Genomic DNA, 25,359 nt, shown 5'->3' on the forward strand with positions numbered 1-25,359 from the left:
ACATAAAGACCTAATTGGTTCAACTGCTTCTGCCGTGGGCTCCGTTGCGGGTGCTATAAAGAGTATAAAAGATGCTCAAAAGGAGTCTCATAAATTACAAGCAATCAAAGAAATAAAAAAGGTAAAACTCAACTATCTTCACAAGAACGGCAAAAAATCATTTAAATACTTGGGTCAGGGTTTCAACGATTTTAATACTATATAAATACAGGTATGGAAGCGATTGATAGTATCTATGATTTGGATGATACAATTATCATATCAAACTCCACGAAAAAGGAAGACTATTTTAAGGTAAATGCTATAACAGGAACAGACTGGAATTCAAACGGAACAAAAAGTTTTGAAATAAATAATCAACAAACTTACTTGAATATAGCTGATAGTTTCTTGCTGTGTAAATTTAAATTCACTAAGGCTGCGAATAATACTAATGCTACACTCGTAAATGATTTCTTCTGGAAAATGTTTGATAGTGTTCGCCTGTATATTGGAACACAAGAGGTTGAAGCAGTTGATTATGTCTCTGCTACATCTGAAATGATGAAATTTACACTATATTCGTTTGGTGATAGAATGGGTAAGGGAGCTGTTGAAGGTTTTATTCCTGATATGTCAACGGGAACAAATGCTGACCCTGGTTATAGTCAAAGGAAGGCAATGTATAATGATGAAACAAAAGCAGAGAATAGTTTTACCGTAGCAGTACCTCTTAAAGGTATATTTGGATTTTGTGATTATGATAAAGTTTTGTATGGGCTTAAAATTAGATTTCAACTACAAAGGAATGATAATGTAAATAGACTGCTTTTTGGGGCTCAAAATGCTTTTGGTGATAATAATAAATTTGTTATTAATGATTTGTGTTGGTATATTAGTGAATATACTCCTAATCTTAAAATGGAAGAGATGTTAAATAGAAGACTTAACTCAAAGAAACCACTAAATGTATCATACCTTAAAAGAAGATGTCAACACGTTAAACTGGAACACACTACCTACACTTGGAATTTAGGTGTTCTTCAAGGAAAGCCACGATACCTATGGCTCATTTTTAAGAAACCAGATGGAGATGAAGGTACTGATAAGAATAATGCGCTGAGTGATAATGCTAAGGTGAAACAACTTTGGGTTTCTCTTGATGGCACATTTTATCCGCGAGATAGATTGGAAATTGATTGGGAAAAAAATGATTATGCGGAAGCCTACAAGTCTTACCAAAAGGTGTGTGAAAGCAACGGTAATAATGACCCTATTTTGGATATGGTTGCGTTTCAAAAACTTTATACGATCTATGCAATTGACCTGAGTTCTCAAAAAGAAACTATAAAGTCTAATAGAGTGGATACTTCTCTATACATTGAAAGAGGGGAGAGTGAAGAGGTTAATGCATATTGTTTGCTTTTGGAAGAAACAGAATTACAGATTAATACAGATAATGGTGTTATGATTAATATCACATAGATTTTTTCTCATAAATAAATGGTAGGGGTATATGTTAATCAAATCAATCTTAATAAATTAACATCTTGTATTCAAAATCAAAAGCCTTGTATTATTAATGTTAATACAATTCAAAGAAAAGGAGCTGTAAGAATTGATGTTTTACTCACACACACACAAGTAAAAACACTAAATGATACTGGTTCACTTAAAATTAAAATGACAAAACCTATGTGAAAGAAATATTCAAGAGATGAGTCAAGAGGAGGATTTCTCCCGTTTCTAATTCCTTTATTTGCTGGTTTAAGTGCGGCGGGAGCATTGACTGGTGGTATTTCAGCAGCGGTAAAAACTGCTAACGAAAGGAAGGCACAACTAAAAGCTCAAAAAGAATTGGAAAGACAAAACAAGGAGTTGGAGAAACAAATTAGTGGAAGTGGTGTAATTGTAGATTTTGCTCAAAAACTTGAAAGTCTACCTGATAAAGCTAGATTGTTGGTTGGAGATATGCTTTCCTCTATCGCTCAAGCGGGTGTTAAACTAACTAAATGGGGTAATGGATTGTATCTTTCTCATAAATAAATGGATAAATGGTTTAAACAATTTGGAAAGAATACAACGTCAAATATAGAACTAGCTAAGTATTGTAAAACACTAAAAATTGATAATGTGGTTATTTGTATGAGAGATGAATTAATACATATAAATAAGAATACAAAGAATATTATTATGAATTTAGACACACAGAATGGTTCTCATTGGGTTTGTATTCATAATAGTCAGGATAAATATTATTTTGATAGTTATGGTATGCCACCACCTGTTGAAGTAATACAATTCTTACAGAATGGTGTTTATCAAACATTTCAAGTTCAAGAAATTAATTCTAAATGTTGTGGTCAATTATGTTTATATGTATTATTTCAACTCAACAATAATGAAAATTTTTACGATATCATTTTAAATCTAATATAAATGACTTATGTTGGAAAAGATGGTTCTATCTTTGGAAAATCCTCTCAGGATATTGATTTATCAAATTATTATACAAAGGCACAGGCTGAACGACAAAAATATAGTATAAGTAAAAATAATAATATGAAGAATACTTATAAATTAATCAATGATCCAAACCCTTCAGATGCGAATGACTTAATTAGATTCAGTGATTTATCACAATATATATTTTTAAAGAAAACAGCACGTTTTGTTAAACAAGTAAAATTTACAACCACAACACCTGGTTATACTGACCATACACCTTTCCTCATTGAATTTAACTACCTGCTTACAATTGAATTTTATAAAGAAGGACATATAGTTAATATGCAAATTAATAAATGGGGGTATGATATGCCTGATTTAGGGTATAATTGGTATTTTTCAATAAACTTAGAAGACCTACATGATTTGAATCAGTCTCGTAAAGAAGAATATTATCCGCTTGGCGAGGATAAGGATTTATGTGGAAGTACAATTAGTAAACAACAAATACATGATTTTAAGAAAAGAAAAATATATGATAGTATAGCGATGGTTAGCATGACAAAGAAGGAAGGTAATGAGATAAGGATAGAAAGCCGAGGAATACAAACCGATTTGGTAGTGGGAAGATGGGGTGGTATTACCTGTCATAATATTAATCTCACATATATTTCTGATACATAAATGGCAGGAAAAAGACTACAAGAGAATTATAATTTTTGTATTCAGGGATACCTACAAGAAAAGGGTGCTCGGTTACCTTATGATTTGGAGCCTTATGATTACATACCTTATGATTTGGAGCATATACATGGAAATTTTGTCATTAAAAACTGGCCTTATACTGATATTGCTAAACCCACAAATAGAGACTTGTTTAAAATATTAAATAAAAATGAACTTCTCAAAGTTATGAAATATAAAACTCTTTTAGAAATCGTCAACAAATCTTATTGGTATCCTATTATGAGAAAAATAATTATAGATACAAGAATATCTCAAAATCCAGATGAGTATATGTATAAGATTCTTTGGGGCTCAAGCTCAAGGGTAGCAAGGGATGAGGAAGGAGTTGAAGAAGAGAAGGAGGAAAGAGAGAAGGAGGAGAAGGAGGAAAGGGAGAAAAAGGAGAAGGAGGAGAGGGAGAAAAAGGAGAAGGAGGAAAGAGAGAAAAAGGAGAAGGAGGAAAGGGAGAAAAAGGAGAAGGAGGAAAGGGAGAAAAAGGAGAAGGAGGAAAGGGAGAAAAAGGAGAAGGAGGAAAGGGAGAAAAAGGAGAGGGAGGAAAGGGAGAAGGAGGAGAGGGAGGAAAGGGAGCAAAGAGAGAGGGAGGAAAAATATAAAAAGATGGAAATCAGTAAGATTCGTAAAAGATTGAGTGTATTACAGCAAATACATCAATCTCAACGCACCGAAGAGGAAAATAAAGAATTAACGACTCTTACTAAGATAATGATTTTAAAAATGGTTGAGATGAGTTCAGCGAGGAGATTTACATGAAGAAGACAAAGATTATGTGGTTGATGATGCTATTGACTTTAGTTGGTTTTTATTTGTAAATAAATGGAGGAGAGAGTGAAGGCATTCCTAAGGATTCTTTATGTTTTAAAATTTAAGATAGAAATGTATATGTTGAAAACCAAAAAGGTTTTGATACTCTGTCGGACTTTTTCTGATAAATAAATATGAGTTATTGTCTCAAATGTAAAAAGAAAACTAAATCTAAAAATATCTCATGTTAAAGCTAAAAATAATAGAGTTTATCAAAAAGGAATATGTCAAGTGTGTGGCTCTAAAAAGTGCCAATTAATCTCTCCTAAAAGTGGAGGAGACATACAAAAGTTTCTGTCAGGAAGTAAATTTACAACAACTGGAATTCCGGGGGAATTACACCTTCCAGGGTATTCTTTCTGTGGTCCCAGGAACAAACTTGGATAAAAGATTAGATGAGGCTAACAATCCTAAACCTTGGTCTAAACCAAAAAATAAGGTTGATGAAGTGTGTATGAAGCATGATATTGCTTATGGGAATACCACTACATTGGATGAAAAACATGAAGCAGACAGAGAAATGTTGTATAATTTGTCTTTGATACGAAATCCTACGTTGAGAGAGAAAGTTGATAGGTTTATTGTAAAAAAAATGATAAGTGCTAAATTGAAACTTGGTCTTGGTTATTCCTCAAAAAACTATTAGGCTCTAATGATGTCATCAAGACTGAGGAGCTTTTGGCTAAAGAATTACATAAACCTATAATCACAAAGTTTAAAAGAAGGAAAGTTTATTCTAAATACACCGACCACATATGGTCCGCTGATTTAATCGAACTAAATAATGATAAGGGATACAGGTATGCTTTAACCGTTATTGATTTGAGGAGTAGATTTGCCTGGGTTGTTCCTTTGAAAAACAAGAGAGGTAATACTTTAATGTTAGCCTTTAAGCTAATATTTGATAGGAATAAAAGGAAACCAAAGAAGTTATGGACTGATGAGGGAACAGAGTTCTATAACAAAATATTTATGAAATTTCTTAAGGGGGAGGGTATTAAATTATACAGCACCTTTAATGAAGGAAAAGCAGTTGTTATTGAGCGTTTTAATCGTACTTTGAAAGAGAGACTATATAAAAAATTCACACAACTCGGTGCTCAAAAATTGGTGTATTTAATTCAGGATATTGTAGATAATTACAATAATACAGTTCATTCATCAACAAAATCAAAACCATCGGAAACATTTACAAAATTAGAATATGAAAAGGAGATTAATTTGGGAAAGCCCAAGTTTAAAGTTGGTGATATTGTAAGAATATACAAATGGAAAAGTCATTTTGAGAAAGGTTATACACAAAAATGGACTCGTGAATTATTTAAAATCATTGATGTAATGGATAGTCCCTTGGACCTACAAATTATATGATTTAAATGGAGAAGAAATCTTGGGTTCATTTTACTCGCAAGAATTACAAAAAACACAAGTAAGCAGATAATACCCTTGAAAATAATAAATAAATAAATAAAATGTAATGGGGATACGTTTTTAAATCTGTGAACCCCAAACACAGAATCCCACAACTTTTTAGTTGGGGCTTAACTTTTGTGTGTGTATAATGGGGATACGTTTTTAAATCTGTGAACCCCAAACACAGAATCCCACAACTTTTTAGTTGGGGCTTAACTTTTGTGTGTACAATGGGGATACGTTCTTGAGATCTGTGAACCCCAAACACAGAATCCCTCAACTTTTCAGTTGGGGCTTAACTTTTGTGTGTACAATGGGGATACGTTCTTGAGATCTGTGAACCCCAAACACAGAATCCCTCAACTTTTCAGTTGGGGCTTAACGTTTGTGTGTGTGTATGTGTGAGTGAGTCATAATAATATACAAACCCTAACCCAACCCCATCCCTAACCCAACCCCATCCCTAACCCAACCCCATCCCTAACCCAACCCCATCCCTAACCCAAACCCATCCCTAACCCAACCCCATCCCTAACCCAACCCATCCCTAACCCAACCCCATCCCTAACCCAACCCCATCCCTAACCCAACCCCATCCCTAACCCAACCCCATCCCTAACCCAACCCCATCCCTAACCCAACCCCATCCCTAACCCAACCCATCCCTAACCCTCACATTCAAAATCCCAACCCTAACCCAATCCCATCCCTAACCCAACCCCATCCCTAACCCTCACATTCAAAATCCCACCCTAACCCTAACATAATCTTTTTTTTCTTCTTTTTTTTAGATACGTATTTCATTTATTTTTTGTCCTCTTCTCCCAATTCTGTCTTTCAAGGCTTTCAAGTTTAAAGAAGTAGAAATGGGAAGAAAGAATTTTCCAGCATTTTCTTCCTCGAACTTTCTTGATATTGCTTAAATCAAGCGTCATTAAACAAAGAACATTGTTCATTGCTTTAGAATCCAAAGAGTCTCCAAGATGGACCCCACAGGTAGAGTCTCCAAAATAAAACCAACTTTCCAAGTTCCCAAGGTATAACCACATTCCTGTTGAGCCTCCAAGATAGGTATCACATTCCGAGTCATCAAAACAAACCCCCCATTCCGAGTCTCCAAAAATATAACCATCTTTCCAAGTCTCCAAGGTAGAACCACAATTTTCAGAAATATTGGGGGTTTCCGTGATAAGTCTCACATAGTATAACTGCGGACCATCAGGGAAAACTTCCCTTTCCCAAATTTTTAGGGTTTCTATGATGTGTCTCACATAGTATAACTGCGGACCATCAGGGAGAACTCTCCTTGCCCAATTTTTTAGGGTTTCTGTGATGTGTCTCACATAGTATAACTGCGGACCATCAGGGAGAAATCCCGTTTCACAATTTCTTAGGGTTTCTATGATGTGTCTCACATAGTATAACTGCGGACCATCAGGGAGAACTCTCCTTGCCCAATTTTTTAGGGTTTCTGTGATGTGTCTCACATAGTATAACTGCGGACCATCAGGGAGAATTCCCGTTTCACAATTATTTAGGGTTTCTATGATGTGTCTCACATAGTATAACTGCGGACCATCAGGGAGAACTCCCCTTTCCCAATTTTCAGAAATTTGTGGGTCTCCAATGTATGACTTGTATTCTGGCTCATCAAGGTAGAACTTGTTCAGTGGGTTTTGTTTTGATAACTCACAACAAGTATCATCATGGTAAAACTCTTTTTCAGGATTTTGTGGATCTCCAAGGTATAATTATTGGGCTGGGTCATCAAGGTAGAACTCGTTCTGTGGGTCTTGGTTGTTCAAAAGATCTTCAAACAAAAAAATAACTTTATCCCAAGTTGTGTTAAAAGTAGAATTTTCATTTCGTATCTCAGATACAATTTCCTGTGAAAGAAAATAACAATGTATTAATTTAATACAATATTTTTATTTGTATAAATCAAGCTCTATGAATATTAAAATAAACTTTGTTAACTCTTACACGAGTCTCATCTAAAAAAAAAAAAATTAAAAAAATTAATTTAATAAATAATTAATTAAATAAATAAATAAATAAATTAATTAATAAATTAATAAATAAACAAACTTACCTCCATTGATAAGAGGTTCGAGTCCAGTTCATCAATCTGAAGGTTGAGTTCTACACAGGTAGTAGGACTCCAAGGAATAGCAAAGTTATCCCATTCCATTTCGGCATAGTAGTCCATTCTCAAGTGAAGCAGAAAGCGTGTTTGAAAAAGCCTGTGTGGTCGGTGCCTTTTATAAGAAGGACTGGGTGTGTCATTTCGTGTGGAAATTCCCTGGGCGTGTCTTAACTGGAAATTATGTGATGGAAATTCCCTGAAAATGATGTAATGTATTACCTGGAAATGATACAATGCTGAAGAGTTTATAAAGTGGGTGGGACTTAACAAAGTGGGTGGGGCTTAGCAAAAGTGGGCGGAGCTTAGTACAAAGTGGGCGTGGTCCAACAAAAAGTGGGCGTGGTTTAACAAAAAGTGGACGGGGATTGCCAAACAGTGGGCGGAGCTTAACAAAAAGTGGGCAGAGCCTACCAAAAAGTGTGTGGCACTGGAGGTGCTCAGACAAGGACATTGAGGGAGGTTTATCATTTTATTGGAGCTCAGTTAAAATATCTTGATAAAGAACCAAACTCAAACATATACTTTGTTAATGTATTAGATGGTGAAGAGAGTTGTAGGAGAATTAAATTATTTCCTACGCATAAACAAATATTTGTAGGATAGTTGTTTGAGTGGTCTACTAAACAACAACAATGATCATCGATATTAAGAGTAAAAGGTTAAAAGGTCCACAAGGCCAAGGGGGTGTTAAGGGGAAATGAAGAAAAGTGATGGTGAGAGGGAGCAAATATTCGTAGGATCATTGTTTGAGTGGTCTAATGAACAACATTAAGGATAGGAGTTGGTTATCCTTCGCTATAGCTATTATGTCAAAAGGCCAAAAGGTTCGTAAAGATCAGGGTGGCAGAAATAGAGGTGTTAATGGGCAATGAGGTTAAGAGGAAAATTAACATGTAAGTCAATGGGAAAATGAGAGTGTCCCAGAAGCAACATATATACACTACTGTTATCTCTCGGAGTCGGAGGATGACGATGAATAGCGACTAACTGTATAAGACAACAAATGCCTAATGGGCTGGTAAACCTGGCTTACTGGATTACCTGATTACTTTGTGCTTATTTAAGTAATTTTTATGATTTCCTGGGTGCCTTAAACCTAGGTATACACACTGAAAAAATCTCACTAGGTTGACTACTATTCGACAGAGCCATGTTAGTGGATCAGGATGTCACCTTGGGATGCCATCTTGGACTTGTCAATAAATAATTAACTGATGGTAATTTTATTGATTCAATTGGATTCCTTGGGCCCTAAAATCTAGGGTTAGACACCAAAACCACCTTTCTAGGTTGAATAATAATTGAGATATGGCCATTTTAAGCTCCCGGCGGCCATCTTGGACGCCATATTGAAAATTACCCCTTTGCGGAAGTCAGATGTTACTAGATTTTTAGTATGTTATTTAGCATGCCCAATGGTACCAGAATCCATTGAAAAACCTTTTGTATCAATTTTGTTGGGGTTAGGTGAGTTTTTTTCGTATATTGACCCTACTAATCAGGATTATACTGACATGGATGTAGTTTCATAAAAATCACAATGGTAACCCATTGATCAGCTGGGTTTACCTTAGCAGTTACAGAGCGCTAAGTGGAGTTTAATCCAGCGATGTGTGGTCTGTGACTGGCCTAATGATAACTCATTAGACCTTCACTTACTGAGCTCAACTAGAGAGTTAATAGAACACCTTACCCCACGTAGTCTTGAGAAAAAGGACATTGGACCTCTGACATGGGACTTTATTGGAACTCTGACATGGGACTTCATTGGAACTCCGACATGGGACTTTATTGGAACTCTGACATGGGACTTTATTGGAACTCCGACATGGGACTTTATTGGAACTCTGACATGGGACTTTATTGGAACTCCGACATGGGACTTTATTGGAACTCCAACATGGGACTTTATTGGAACTCCAACATGGGACTTTATTGGAACTCCAACATGGGACTTTATTGGAACTCCGACATGGGACTTTATTGGAGCTCCGACATGGGACTTTATTGGAACTCCGACATGGGGCTTTATTGGAACTCTGACATGGGACTTTATTGGAACTCTGACATGGGACTTTATTGGAACTCCGACATGGGGCTTTATTGGAACTCTGACATGAGACTTTATTGGAACTCCGACATGGGACTTTATTGGAACTCTGACATGGGACTTTATTGGAACTCCGACATGGGACTTTATTGGAACTCTGACATGGGGCTTTATTGGAACTCCGACATGGGACTTTATTGGAACTCCGACATGGGACTTTATTGGAACTCCGACATGGGACTTTATTGGAACTCCGACATGGGACTTTATTGGAACTCCGACATGGGACTTTATTGGAACTCCGACATGGGACTTTATTGGAACTCCAACATGGGACTTTATTGGAACTCCGACATGGGACTTTATTGGAACTCTGACATGGGACTTTATTGGAACTCTGACATGGGACTTTATTGGAACTCCGACATGGGACTTTATTGGAACTCCGACATGGGACTTTATTGGAACTCCAACATGGGACTTTATTGGAACTCCGACATGGGACTTTATTGAAACTTTATTGGAAGTGGCAGATTTGGAGGACAAACAATGGGGGGCAGGAGAGGTTGCATGGGGTGAACAAAAATGGATACAGAAGGAAACACTCGGGAAGGAAAACTGGAAATTTGGGAGTAGGATGGATTGGGGTGGGAGGAGTGGAGTTAACAAGGGTAGAAAAGATAATGGCTTTGGATTGCGGGCAATCTGAGATGGTGGCGAACAGGTGTGTTGAAGACCTGGAGGGATGAATGAGTTTCATGAGAATGTGGAAGTTGGTTCCACAGGTGTGAAAAAAGAGGAAATGATGAGTGTAGGTGATCCAGTGATCCTGGAGTTAGGTAGTTTCACCATAAGAGGGTTGACGGTGGACTGTGTGAGCGTTGCGGAAACTGAGGTGTGTAGGTAAAACAAGGCAATGAAAGAGCAGAGGGTGCAAAACCAGAAAGGAGGAGACCAGAAGACAGAGAGACCACCGACCTACCTGCCTGAGATGATGACGTAATAGGCTCATAGACTCAGCTTCATCCCCGGATATTCCAATAATCTTGAAGACCTTGGTTTCCATGATGTCAATTTGATCAAGATGTGAGGCAGGGGAGCCTGCACAGAGGGGAGAGCAATACTCCATCAAGCTGCAGATAAAGGCCTTGTCGGTGGATGGGAATTCAGGTGTGTCAAGGAAGGACTTTTGGACGATCGAGGGTGCCCAGTCTGCGGCTGGCTTTGGAAGCCAACTTTGAAAGGCGGTTTGCCTTAGAAAGATCATGGCTGATAAAGACCCAGGAGTTTGAATGACTTCCTCAAGAGGATTGTTCCTCAAGAAGGTCCTTTCAGAGAAAGATAGAGTGAGTGTGACATTTGTCAGGATTGAAAGACTTATATTTCAAGTTTTTGACCATCTTGTGATTTTGTGATAGTCTGAAGAGAGGTAAGAGGCTGCAGCCTGCCTGTCTGAAGGATGAGGGATGTCACAGCAGAGAGTGGAGTCATCAACAAACAAAGAAAGGGGATTTTCCATAGAGTCATTTTTGAAGATCATTAATCGGACTGGGCCCAGAACACTGCCCTGGGGAACTCCAGCCTTGACAATGATCAGCCTTGACAGGATTCCATTGAGATCCACATGTTGGCTCCGAGAGAAGAGGAAGTCAGTAAGTCACGTGTGGAGTTGGGCTTGGATGCTTTTCGTACCTTCGGCGGCCGAGAGTATGAGGCAGGATGGACCTTTTGGTGATGTTGGTCTCACTTCTATAGCCCTCCTGACACATATGGTCTGACCAGTTAACTAATCTGGACCTTTACTGATGTGTCAACCCTGGTATCCAATCTGAGCAGTTTATTCCACTCTGCTCAGATTGGATACCAGGCTCATCCACAGGCCTTCCTGACTTACCTCTAAAGTCCAGATCAATATTTTAATCGACTATTAATGCTTTTGTGCAATGCTCTGGTAGGTCTGACCACTGAAACATGGTATTACCTGTGCAATGACCCTTTCATCATCACCAATGGACACTGAGTGTTGAGTTTAACTGGTTTATGAAGTTACTGTTTGGTTAATATTAGTTTGGTGTCATTAATCGAATATTTGCTTCAGTTCTGGTCGTTCGTACGCAGCTGTAGCTGCTTGGCTGCATCGTTGTCTGTGGTCGCAGGTGCGCTGCTGATGCAATGCTCCCTTACCTGCAAGCTGGTCCTCATTTTGCCCACCGTGGAAGAATGATATCGAGTTGAGCAGCATTAGGTTCGAGTTTGGAGGTATCAGATTAATATTTTGTTTCATGGCAGATATTGGGTTAAGGTTTTTGTGTTAGGTAAAGATTCCGTTGAGTAGTGTTAGGTTAGGTGGCACTTGGTGGTTGTAAACTGTTTTGGTTGTCGTAATTTAGGGTTTGGTTGGGTGGAGATGATGGATAGGGGGGATGGTAAATTCCAGACATACCTGCGGCAGGTCTGCAAGTGCCTGAAATGGTCTGAACTTGCCCAGCAGGGAAGGGAGGGGAGTGGGCAATGTGGGAGGTGGGATGGAGGGGGAGTGGGAATGGAAAAGATGAGGCCAGAGACAGTGAATAGGTGGAGTGGTCCTTCATGAAAAACTTCCCATATAACTTTGTAGGATTGTTTAGCTTTTCCTATTCATTTAAACTGGTACCACAATTATATCAAAGGGATTAAAGTGTTTGAATTCGTCTACCTCCAAGAACCAGGAACCTCTTAATTTTAACTCACAAATGTTTCATATGGCAAACATAGGATGCTCAGCAGAAGGTAGGACACCCAATTGATTATCCGGGAATGGTTTCTGGGATGGAGCAAATGCTGCAATGTTTCAAAATCCCAATCTGGGAAACGATTCACGAGGTAAGAGAGATTTTATTTACTAAGACAAAACGAATTTCAACATCTAAAAACTCACCTGTACTCGCTGTACCTGTGCTCTGGACCACTCACCCATACCTCGCTGCCCTCTATATTCGTGACGTAACACAATTTTGTTTTCCTCGTGTAGATTGTAAATGGGTGAATTTGGGAGAGATGGAGTGGAAAAAGTCAGGTTTAAATGGGATCAAATGAATAATAATCACTGAAGAATTGGACAAGCTGGGACGTGTCTCGGGGCAGCTTGGTGGTAAAAGGTGTCATACCTGGACTGAGTGGAGTGGAGGGAGGTTGGAGGGATATGCTGAAAGGTTGGAGGGGTGGTCCTGTTTCTCTCTCTCTCTCTCTCTATTGCTGCAACCACCTCTCCACCTCCATCTCTTTTCTTCCTTCCTTCTTCCTGTCAACTGAGATAAAAAACATAAAATAATCTCATTCATCAAACCCATAAAGGACATCAGGTGAATATCACTTTTATCGATCATGCCTCCCTACCATTCTTCATCTCCATTGGTCTCCCCCCCCACACCTCCCCATCAGGTACAGCCTTTCGTGATCCTCATCTACGGCTGTCCATCTTCAACCACCTTCTGTCTTGGACAATGTTCTCTGACTCTGTTCAACGTTTCTCTATTTTTGCAAAACTTTAAGGAGTTTTTTTGTTTGTTTGTTTCGGAACGACACATCATTTTTGATGGAAATCCCAGTTTCTGTCAAAATCTAGATTCTAACAATATGCACGTCTCCCTGACTTTCGGTCTCAATCAAGTATTCCTCTTTCATTACCCCGAGTTTCATTCATTCATTCATTTATTCATATTCATTCATCATTCATATTCATTCATTCATTCATATTCATATTCATCAGATTCATCATCATTCATCATTCATATTCATATTCATCAGATTCATCATCATTCATATTCATTCATTCATCATTCATATTCATATTCATCAGATTCATCATCATTCATATTCATTCATTCATATTCATATTCATATTCATATTCATCAGATTCATCATCATTCATCATCATTCATTCATATTCATATTCATATTTATATTCATCAGATTCATCATCATTCATATTCATTCATTCATCATTCATATTCATTCATTAATATTCATATTCATCAGATTCATTATCATTCATATTCATTCATTCATCATTCATATTCATTCATTTATCATTCATATTCATTCATTAATATTCATATTCATCAGATTCATCATCATTCATATTCATTCATTCATCATTCATATTCATCAGATTCATCATCATTCATCATCATTCATTCATCATTCATATTCATTCATTCATCATTCATATTCATCAGATTCATCATCATTCATCAGCATTCATTCATCATTCATATTCATTCATTCATTCATTACCCCGAGTCCATCAACTGAAGTCCGGCACCACAGTTGGTGCTTCCTGAAGAGTTTTCTGGTTGTTACTGATAAATCCACCACCAGGTGTACAAGTTGATGTTCCTCATTTAGCAGCATTCCAATGAAACTGTATTTTTTGGAAGTATAATCTGCAAGGCAACCTGAAAACCTTTTTGAAAAAGATGACGCGCATTACTACAGGAAGAACACACAGGTAGGAAAGCTCTTCAGTAGCAAAGCAAACTCCATCGAACAAGTTACTTTTATATCATTGCTGAGGTTGAAAATGCATGATGGTCTTATAGTTTATACCTATTGTGCTTGAGCATAGCTTGGAGGTGTGCACACTCACCTATGAGTTGTCTGTAGCCTGGGCTAGAATCTTGACCCAGGTATAAACTTCCAAAGTGGTGATTCACCTGCAGGGCGAGGCATCAATGTTTTTGGTGCATCGGAAGTGTTAGGCTGGGGGACAACACATATACTAGCACTGAACATTGGTGGAAATGAAAGACCCTCTATGTTTTTCAGGAAGATTAGGGTGCTGGCACCCTGATCAAGTTACAAATTAATATACCTAAGTTGCAGGTAGCATTGTCTCCGTAAACTCCTTTACACGAGGTTATCCCGCTTGCTATCTCGGAATGTTCGTGGTGCAGCTTCTCTGCACGATAAACAAATTCCCAGTGTAGTTTGCATGTTTCATGGGAACAATCATCTTCGACTATGAAGGGAAAACGATTCCATTGTGCATGAGTGAAGAAGACCGACCGTGTCTTACCCGAATGTAAATGTCACCGAAACTCCAAAATTGGCATTTAACAATTATTGGGCCTATCTAGAAGTTCCAAACCCGGTTCTACCTCTGGTTCCAACCCCAATACTGGCTTGAATTGGCCTGATCCAAGGCCAGCTGGAGACAAGCCTTATTCCAGGTGCATGTACTCTGGCTCTGGTGCATGTACCCTGGCTCTGGTGCATGTACTCTGGCTCTGGTGCATGTACCCTGGCTCTGGTGCATGTACCCTGGCTCTGGTGCATGTACCCTGGCTCTGGTGCATGTACTCTGGCTCTGGTGCATGTACCCTGGCTCTGGTGCATGTACTCTGGCTCTGGTGCATGTACTCTGGCTCTCGTGCATGTACCCTAGCTCTGGTGCATGTACTCTGGCTCTGGTGCATGTACTCTGGCTCTGGTGCATGTACTCTGGCTCTCGTGCATGTACTCTGGCTCTGGTGCATGTACTCTGGCTCTGGTGCATGTACCCTGGCTCTGGTGCATGTACCCTGGCTCTGGTGCATGTACTCTGGCTCTGGTGCATGTACCCTGGCTCTCGTGCATGTACTCTGGCTCTGGTGCATGTACTCTGGCTCTGGTGCATGTACTCTGGCTCTGGTGCATGTACCCTGGCTCTGGTGCATGTACTCTGGCTCTGGTGCATGTACTCTGGCTCTGGTGCATGTACTCTGGCTCTGGTGCATGTACTCTGGCTCTGGTGCATGTACTCTGGCTCTGGTGCATGTACCCTGGCTCTGGTGCATGTACTCTGGCTCTGGTGCATGTACCCTGGCTCTGGTGCATGTACCCTGGCTCTGGTGCATGTACCCTGGCTCTGGTGCATGTACCCTGGCTCTGGTGCATGTACTCTGGCTCTGGTGCATGTACCCTGGCTCTGGTGCATGTACCCTGGCTCTGGTGCATGTACTCTGGCTCTGGTGCATGTACCCTGGCTCTGGTGCATGTACTCTGGCTCTGGTGCATGTACTCTGGCTCTGGTGCATGTACTCTGGCTCTCGTGCATGTACTCTGGCTCTGGTGCATGTACTCTGGCTCTGGTGCATGTACTCTGGCTCTGGTGCATGTACCCTGGCTCTGGTGCATGTACCCTGGCTCTGGTGCATGTACTCTGGCTCTGGTGCATGTACCCTGGCTCTCGTGCATGTACTCTGGCTCTGGTGCATGTACTCTGGCTCTGGTGCATGTACCCTGGCTCTGGTGCATGTACTCTAGCTCTGGTGCATGTACTCTGGCTCTGGTGCATGTACCCTGGCTCTGGTGCATGTACTCTGGCTCTGGTGCATGTACTCTGGCTCTGGTGCATGTACCCTGGCTCTGGTGCATGTACTCTAGCTCTGGTGCATGTACCCTGGCTCTGGTGCATGTACCCTGGCTCTGGTGCATGTACTCTGGCTCTGGCCTGGGCTCCGATAAACTCAGAAGGATACTCCCCCTATTAATTTCAATGTCCACCCTCCTCCTTTTCCTTCCTCTCCTCTCCATACCTCCTCACACAGATGACGCCCACCTCTCTTCCTTTCCTTTGTAACCTCACTTCTCTCCCCACCTCCACAATCCTCCCTCTCTCTGACCCACAGTATTCCAGTGAACTACGCAAGTTGTACTGCCAAATCTCCAAGACGTGTCCCGTTCAGCTGAAGCTCGTTTTGACTCCCCCTGATGGATGCCTCATCCGCGCCATGCCGGTCTACAAGAAAGCTGAGCACGTGACCGAAGTTGTCAAGCGCTGCCCGAACCACGAACTCGGCCGGGATTTCAACGAAGGTCTTTTATTCTGTGTTGTTATGAGTTTAGATCGAAGTATTTATACCGGTACCCTTGGTATTGATGCTCTCAGTTTCAGAGAATGTTAAGCTGCCTGTTAATCGACAGTTTTAATTAATTATCACATATGGGAACATTGAGTCAAAACCGAACAAATTTCCATGGTTTATGAAGTTTTTTTTACAGCTACAGTATTTGACTTTCTTTTCATGGGATTTTAATTTGTGTTCCATTTTCATGCATCTTCCACATTTCTTTTCCCATCCCCTAATGACACCAGGACAGGTGGCGCCACCATCTCACCTGGTGCGCATCGAGGGTAGTACTGTGATGCGGTACATGCGTGATGGCGAGAGCGGCAGGCAAAGCGCCCTCGTACCGTATGAACCACCACAGGTAGAACACACTGATATGGTTTGTGTACCTTTTGTTTCCTTGTTACTCCGCCAGGGAGTACTGCATTCACTCGTGTCCGTGTGTGTGTGTGTGTGTGTGTGTTTGTGTGTGTGTGTGTTTGTGTGTGTGTGTGTGTGTGTTTGTGTTTGTGTGTGTGTGTGTGTGTGTGTGTGTGTGTGTGTGTGTGTGTGTGTGTGTGTGTGTTGTGAACAAGATATCTGGAAAGGTTCTGAACGGATTTGGACGAAAGTTGGTGGGATGATTGCCCTTGGGATAAGGAAGAAGTCATTAGTTTTTGGTGAAGCTCAGGATATTATTCCCGATCCAGGAATTTTTTGAAGGATTGTTTACCATTGGAAGATAGGGCTCATTTTTTTTAAAAGTATCTTCCATATATTCTATATTTAACATTGTGATATGAAAATAGTTTTCATATTTGTTGTAAATGTAGTTTAAACTCGTGGTTATGCGTTAGAGCGGTGTATTTTTTTTTAGCAGCGTCGTCTTCAATGTTCTTTGTTTTTTCTAATAAAGACATATTCTGTCATTGTAAAACCACCAAAGTGTGTATTAGGTTTCCCCGTTTCATAAAATATATCGTTTGATACGTATAATGCTTTAAAACAGGTTCTTTTTTTGTTTGTTTGTTTTTTTACCTCAGAAGAGATATCAACATTGATTTAGCTCAGCGAATGTCAATCGCGGTGTCAGTATTTGATGAACTTACTCGTACCCGACTGCAAAGCCGCAATGAGCCGGCGAAGTCAAAGGCTCTTGCCACTATTTTACCCATCACAATGGCATCAGTAGGTTAGGTAGTTGGTTGTAGGTAGGTGCAGTACCTAGTTCAAAATGACACCATTTGCATTCTGGATGAGATTAAAATTTATATAATTTACTTCATGTTTAATTCGGTGAATTCCGTCTCGACTTCGGATATTTCCAGCCGTGAAAACTATCCCCTACGGCCGCGAGATTTCTAAAAAATAATTCTTCGTCAAATTTAGAATATTTGACGCCGTTTTCAGCCTCCGAAATGTGGTAAAAAGCTTTTTAAAAATATTTTTTCAAATGCTCGAATCTCATTGGTTCCGGTGTTTGGTGACGATTTTCGTTGAAGATAACCAGGCCCGTGCGGGCCGAGGTTGGTCTTCAAGTATTTTAATTACAAATTAGAGGTGTTTGAGATTGTGAATCAAACAAAGACGGGTGAAACAAACTCCTATTGAACTTTTTTCAATTTGTTATGCATACTTACGCATCCACAAGATGGCGGCCTCCATTGAGCGATTTGGTGCGTCAAAGCTTCGAAATTCTCAAGGGATCCAGAAAAATCTGGCTTTTAAACATAATACGTACGCGTTCATTCACAACACCGGCTTCACCGGCTACTAGTACCCGACTGCAAAGCCGCAATGAGCCGGCGAAGCCAAAGCCTCTTGCCACTATTTTACCCATCACGATGGCATCAGTAGGTTAGGTAGTTGATAGTAGGTCGGTGTAGGTACCGTACCTGGTAGGACTTGGTAAAAGAGAAGAGCAGACAGTCCTCCCCAATACCTACATACAATAAATGTCACAAGAAGCTTAAGGAAGTAACTATACGATGTGCTAGCTTAGGGCCTATTTTAAGAAATTTTAACTGGGCTTAACATACGTTTTCACAGTATGTGTGTAGTCTTCTAACTTCAGTCGCTGTCAGGACTGGTTCTCTCCGGGCACTGCGGCTTCCTCCACCAGAAGAAGTTAGCTTGCAGTAAGATCAGTGCCGACAGATCAGACGATAGCGCCGTTTCAACGGCAATGTGTGACTGTCGTTAATCAAACCGAGCTTTCTTTCTTTATGCAAACCGCTTATACCGTATTTCTGGCCATGAAAAACTATCCCATACGGCCGCGAGATTTCTAAAAAATAATTCTTCGTCAATTTTAGAATATTTGACGCCGTTTTCAGCGTCCGAAACGCGTAATAAGCTTTTAAAAAATATTTTTCAAATGCTCGAATCTCATTGGTTCCGGTGTTTGGTGACGATTTTCGTTGAAGATAACGAGGTTGGTCTTAACGTATTTTAATTACAAATTAGAGGTGCATTAGATTGTGAATCAAACAAAGACGGGTGAAACAAACTCCAATTGAACTTTTTCGCAATTGTTTTATGCAAACTTCTGCATCCGGAAGATGGCGGCCTCCATTGCGTGATTTGGTTTTAGAAATATTTTTTCAAATGCTCGAATCTCATTGGTTCCGGTGTTTGGTGACGCTTTTCGTTGAAGATAACCAGGCCCGTGCGGGCTGAGGTTGGTCTTAAAGTATTTTAATAATAAATTGGAGGTGCATAAGATGGTGAATCAAACAAAGACGGGTGAAAGAAACTCCTATTGAACGTTTTCAATTTGTTATGCATACTTCCGCATCCGCAAGATGGCGGCCTCCATTGAGCTTCGGAATTCTCAAGCCAAGGCATAATCAGGTTTTCGACATAATACGTACGCGTTTATTGACAACACCGGCTTCGCCGGCTATAAAGACTTAGTTCCAGATTTGTCAATGGCTGAGGTATATTAACAAACAAATAAAACAGATTTGGCAGAATTCCACCTTTTTTTTAAAAGATCGCATATTCACCCAGGGTTGTGAGAGGGTGAAGCTGAAGAAACCTCACATGGGCTTCCCAGACCAAATAAATAATTCTGGTTCTGGCTCTGTGATTTTCAGGTTTATTACTCCCGCCAGGGAGTAACGCATTCGATCGTGTCCGTCCGTGTGTGTGTTCGTATGTTTGTGTGTTTGTGAACAAGATATCTGGAAAAGTTCTGAACGGATTTGGATGAAAGTTGGTGGGATGATTGCCCTTGGGATAAGGAAGAATTGGTTAGTTTTTGGTGAAGCTCAGGATATTATTCCGGATCCAGGAATTTTTTTTTGGAATTTCTTTGGGAAAGAGTTTTCCTGTTTTGCTGCATTAAAGCTTTTATTCTTAAATGATGTTTTTCTCCTCTAATTCCGAGATATATCAAAATAAATTATCTGACAGTTAGGGCTTACTTTCTTTTTCATTTATTGTTTTGGGGAGAGGGGATGTTAAACAAAACGTATTATTCCCACTAAACCCACGGCGGGAGTATGCGCTCTACTGAGTGGCGTTCTAGTTTATCCATACATTCAACCACCACAGGTAGAACACATTGATATGGTTTGTGTATCTTTTGATTCCTTGTTTATCAATTACATTCCTGTGTTTCCTTGTTTATCCATACATTCCAATATTTCCTTGTTTATCCATACATTCCCATGTTTCCTTGTTTATCCATACATACCCATGTTTCCTTGTTTATCCATACATTCCTGTGTTTCCTTGTTTATCCATACATTCCCATGTTTCCTTGTTTATCCATACATACCCATGTTTCCTTGTTTATCCATACATACCCATGTTTCCTTGTTTATCCATACATTCCCATGTTTCCTTGTTTATCCATACATTCCTGTGTTTCCTTGTTTATCCATACATACCCATGTTTCCTTGTTTATCCATACATTCCCATGTTTCCTTGTTTATCCATACATTCCCATGTTTCCTTGTTTATCCATACATACCCATGTTTCCTTGTTTATCCATACATACCCATGTTTCCTTGTTTATCCATACATACCCATGTTTCCTTGTTTATCCATACATTCCCATGTTTCCTTGTTTATCCATACATACCCATGTTTCCTTGTTTATCCATACATACCCATGTTTCCTTGTTTATCCATACATACCCATGTTTCCTTGTTTATCCATACATACCCATGTTTCCTTGTTTATCCATACATTCCCATGTTTCCTTGTTTATCCATACATTCCCATGTTTCCTTGTTTATCCATACATTCCTGTGTTTCCTTGTGTTTTGTTTGCATTTCTCTGTTTTCCTTTTTGGTTTTTTTTTACGTATTTCAATGTTTTGTTGACATGCATGTTGATGTGCAGGTTGGCTCTGAACACACAATTGTGTTGCTTAGCTTCATGTGTAACAGCAGCTGTGTTGGTGGAATGAATCGTCGACCAATCCTGCTCATTCTCAGCCTGGAGACACATGAGTACAGCTTCCCAATACACTCCATCACCAACCACAATACTCATCACTCCACAGCAACACTCACAGCACAATTACTCTGCACCACCACTCACAACACTCACAGCACAATTACTCTGCACCACCACTCACAACACTCACAGCACAATTACTCTGCACCACCACTCACAACACTCACAGCACAATTACTCTGCACCACCACTCACAACACTCACAGCACAATTACTCTGCACCACCACTCACAACACTCACAGCACAATTACTCTGCACCACCACTCACAACACTCACAGCACAATTACTCTGCACCACCACTCACAACACTCACAGCACAATTACTCTGCACCACCACTCACAACACTCACAGCACAATTACTCTGCACCACCACTCACAACACTCACAGCACAATTACTCTGCACCACCACTCACAACACTCACAGCACAATTACTCTGCACCACCACTCACAACACTCACAGCACAATTACTCTGCACCACCACTCACAACACTCACAGCACACTTACTCTGCACCACCACTCACAGCACAACTACTCCGCAGCAACACTCACAACACAAATACTCTGCACCCAACACTCACAACACAAATACTGTTATGGCACACACGCACCTCATTATAGCACACACGTTATAGCACATACGCTCACATATAGCATATACCTGAGGCAGTATATATTACAAACCAGGCCTGATCACACAGAATGTCAATATCACATGATGGGCACACTTGCACCAGATGATCCATCAAACTCCTGCATGCAACCGACATGTCAAGAACATGCAGCCATGGAATACACACACTTGGATACATCATGTAGAAAAAACATATCAAGAACACAGAGGACATGCCCATCCATGATACCACTCCAAAATCGCATTGATCTTGATGATCTTGTCCCTCACTTCATTTTCAATTGTCTCTTTGAGACCCATTGTTGTGCATCCTTACCCATTGTCCCCAGGGGTCAGGTACTAGGCCGGAGGTGCTTTGAGGCGAGGGTTTGCGCCTGCCCAGGGCGCGATCGCAGGGCCGATGAGGAGGGAGCACGGAGAGGACGAGGACGAGAAGGAACTTTCAGAAAGAGTGAGCAATTACTTAGCATGTGTTGCACCTCCTCACTTTGCCCAACCACTTAAAAACTCGTAAAGCACTCTGGGTATTTTGTTCTCCAATGTAGAGTGACCTAACAGGCACCTGTAGAGTGACCTTTTGTTCTCCAATGTAGAGTGACCTAACAGGCCTCGAGTTGCATTTCATATCTTCTATCCTTGTAGCTCGTTGTTGGGATGAATATGAATATGAATGATCGTTTTAAGGCCATTTTCCCCACTAGAGCAGGGGTTAGCTTTGCGGGCTCCATGACAATCATGGTTCCCTGTTTGAGGCAGTGTTGTTATGGCCGGATGCCCTTCCTGGCGCCAACCCTTAGTCGCCTCTTACGATGCGCAGGGATACGGTGTACATATTCTAAACCGGGGTACACACCGTGATCATTCATCCCAGCAACCTGGTACTCAAATTTGCCGACCTCGGAAGGATAACAGGCTGAGTCAACCCCCCTGGCGTTAATTCAGCGATCGACCGGGATTCGAACCCAGGATCCTAGGATCCCAAGCCGGCACCCTAACCGCTAAGCTAAAACCAGGTTATTGGGATCCCAGGATCAAATCCCATATATGTTGTGGCTTTGTCCATTGTCTCTGAATGTCCTTGTAGTTGATGTAAACGTCTTCTAACGTCTTCGTCCTGCACTCAGTTCATGTTCGAGCTCCTCCATGAACCTTATAGATGAGTGTAAAAATATAGAAACTAGATATACTATTCATAGAATACTTACTTTTTTTTTTCTTTCTTTTTTTGTATACAAGATCGAGGCTCGTGGAAGAGCTAACATTAATCACACAAACAGTCAAACCGACACATAAAACACAAAATAAGGGGAGCGGTAGACAAGATGGGGAGAGAGGGGGAAGGACACAAACACAACATTTGAGAGCAAGACACCGAGAGAAATGTGGCAGGGAGAGGGCTTGGGGGGAAGTGGGAGAGGTATAAAACATATGGACACTGCAAGGACTTCCAGGAAAGAAGTTGGAATTTCAAAAAAGTGGTTCTTGGGTGAATTAGCGGGGGTAGAAAACATCAAGATTTTGGATGGGGTAAGATAAGAGATGGTGGTGAACAGCTGTTTTAAAGACCTGGAGGGAGGAGTGGGATTGAAGGGAGTGGGGGAGTTTTTTCCAGAGGCAGGAGAAAAGGGGAATGAAAGAGTGAAGGTGAGCAGAGAGCCTAGATTTTGGCAGTTTAACCATCAGAGGGTTGCTGGCAGATCTTGTGCGACCTGTAAGAATATTTGGGGGACAGAGCACAGAGAGAGCTGGGGAAGCAAGGCCGGAGAGGAGTCGGTAGAAGACAGGAAGACCACCAACCTGCCTGTGGTGAGTGAGTGAAAGGTCCTCAGAGTTGGCTTCATCGCAGGAGATGCCAATGATTCTGAAATTTTGGTTTAAACAGCGTTAAGCCGAGCTAGATGTGAGGCAGGAGCAGCGGCCAAGAGGGGAGAACAGTATTCCATTGAGCTGCGGATGAAAGCCTTTCTATGTGGTGAGAAGCTCAGGTGTGCCAAGGACGGACTTCGCACGACGGAGGATGCCTAATCGGAGACTGGTTTTGGAGGCCAGCTTGAAAATGTGGTTTTCCCAAGAAAGATCATGGCAGATAGTGAGACCCAAAAGCTTGAGCTTCTTGGAGAGGATTGTTGAGAAAGTAGATGGGAGGGTTTTCAATTACGTGAAGAATCTTAACTGCAGGTTTTTGAACAACCAAACAAGTAGATTCGGATTCCTGAGGTCAAAATCTAAAATAAATCATCAGATCTGTGTCGTTGGGCGAGGTTTCGTTTATTCGCAGCTGTCTATGATCTCCATCGAAGTTAAGTAATTGTTCCCATTTGTATTTTCGTTAAAACTGTATTTATTTTATGGTGTTTGTACCTATAGTGTGTCCCTAGGAAGATTCTCGGTGTAAATCTTTCATACCTGTACAGAAAATCGTGTTAATTCGTGTCGTGTCTTTTGAGGCCTTGTTGGCTACAGTGTCCGACCTTGAGGCTTTGTTTTTCTCTCAGCGGTCCGTCATTTGTGCTCCAATAACTTTCGTTCTCTGTTTTCCCAGTCTTTTCACCCCATAGCCTACTTCCTTGTTCAAAATCCCAACTCAAAAAAAACAAAAAAAAAACCCCAAAAAACATTTCCTTCTCTGTTCTTATTCGTTTATTCGTTGTTCTTATTCGTTCGTTCGTTCTTCGATCACGTGTTTCTCCCCCATTTCCCCAGATAGTTTTCCCTGTGAAACTTTAAAATGTTTAAACTTTCCCCTGAAGTACTGTTTTCTGTCGTATATTATAACACCTTTTTCTTCTTCTTCTTTAAAAGGTTGCTTTCGACTTGCTCACCAAATCTATTCATCCCAAAAAAAAATTCCATCTCTTACAGTGCCTCTTTTCTACATTCCCTAAACTCACCTGCACTCCACCCCCCATCCAGCGTCCTTAAACGTATTTTTAACTCAAAGGTCACAAGAAACTCATTTTGCAATAATTGTTCGTTTCCCATTTATCGTGCACTTTTCAAAATCCAATCTCACCCCTCCCCTCCAAATCTTCCACATCACCCCTCCCCTCCAAATCTTCCCCATCACCCATCCCTTTCAAATCTTCCCCCTTGCCCCTCCCCTCCAAATCCTCCCCATCACCCATCCCTTTCAAATCTCCCCCCTTGCCCCTTCCCTAGTAAACTCCCCGAACACCCCTCCCCTCCAAGACTTCCCCTCACCCCTCACCTCCTAGACTCCCCCCCTCACCCCTCCCCTCCAAATCTCACCCATCTCCCATCCCTTTCAAATCCCTCCCCTTGTCCCTTCCCTTCTAAACTCCCCCCTAACCCCTCCCCTCATAAACTCCCCCCTCGCCCCTCCCCTTCAAATCTCCCCATCCTCATTTCTTCTCCATTTCCCCCCTCTCACCCCTCCTCCTCAAAGCGTCCTCCCCGCTTCTTCCCCTTTCAAACTCTCACCTCCATCTCCCCAAACCTCCTACTTCGCTCTTCCCCCTCCTCAAATAACACCTCATTGTGCCTCAACCAATCACCATCAAACCTTTTGTCCGCCCCATCCTTCCCTTTCTCCGAGCTATTCTGAAATCTCCGACACACCTTCAACAGCTCTCCCTACCCCTTCCTCCTCTTCCACATTTTACCCTACCCCTCCTCCCCCCTGTTCTGTATCCGATGCTCCCCCATCCTCTTCATTAATGGTATGGACCTCAAACATCCAGGGCCTTCGTTCAAACTTAACTGATCTCTCCATACAGGTTGCTTCTGACAAACCAGACGTGATCTGCTTAACAGAAACTTTCCTCCTTCATGATGTCTCTGATTCCTTAGT

General features: G+C 40.9%; 1 protein-coding gene across 3 annotated transcripts in view; it reads left to right on the forward strand.

Annotated features, from left to right (window-relative positions):
* The window catches only part of LOC137413313 (tumor protein 63-like), a 109,937-nt gene that overhangs the window by 51,391 nt on the left and 33,187 nt on the right, over positions 1 to 25,359 (forward strand). For all 3 annotated transcript variants that reach the window (XM_078771451.1, XM_078771452.1, XM_078771450.1), the window contains exons 3-6: positions 16,236 to 16,422; positions 16,703 to 16,818; positions 20,794 to 20,903; positions 21,878 to 21,999. In XM_078771451.1, the coding sequence (XP_078627577.1) occupies positions 16,236 to 16,422; positions 16,703 to 16,818; positions 20,794 to 20,903; positions 21,878 to 21,999 (535 nt within the window). The remainder of the gene's footprint in view (positions 1 to 16,235; positions 16,423 to 16,702; positions 16,819 to 20,793; positions 20,904 to 21,877; positions 22,000 to 25,359) is intronic.

Source organism: Myxine glutinosa, chromosome 2 (genome assembly GCF_964187855.1).
Source record: "Myxine glutinosa chromosome 2, kmMyxGlut1.1, whole genome shotgun sequence".
In the NCBI taxonomy this organism is placed as follows: Eukaryota; Metazoa; Chordata; class Myxini; order Myxiniformes; family Myxinidae; genus Myxine; species Myxine glutinosa.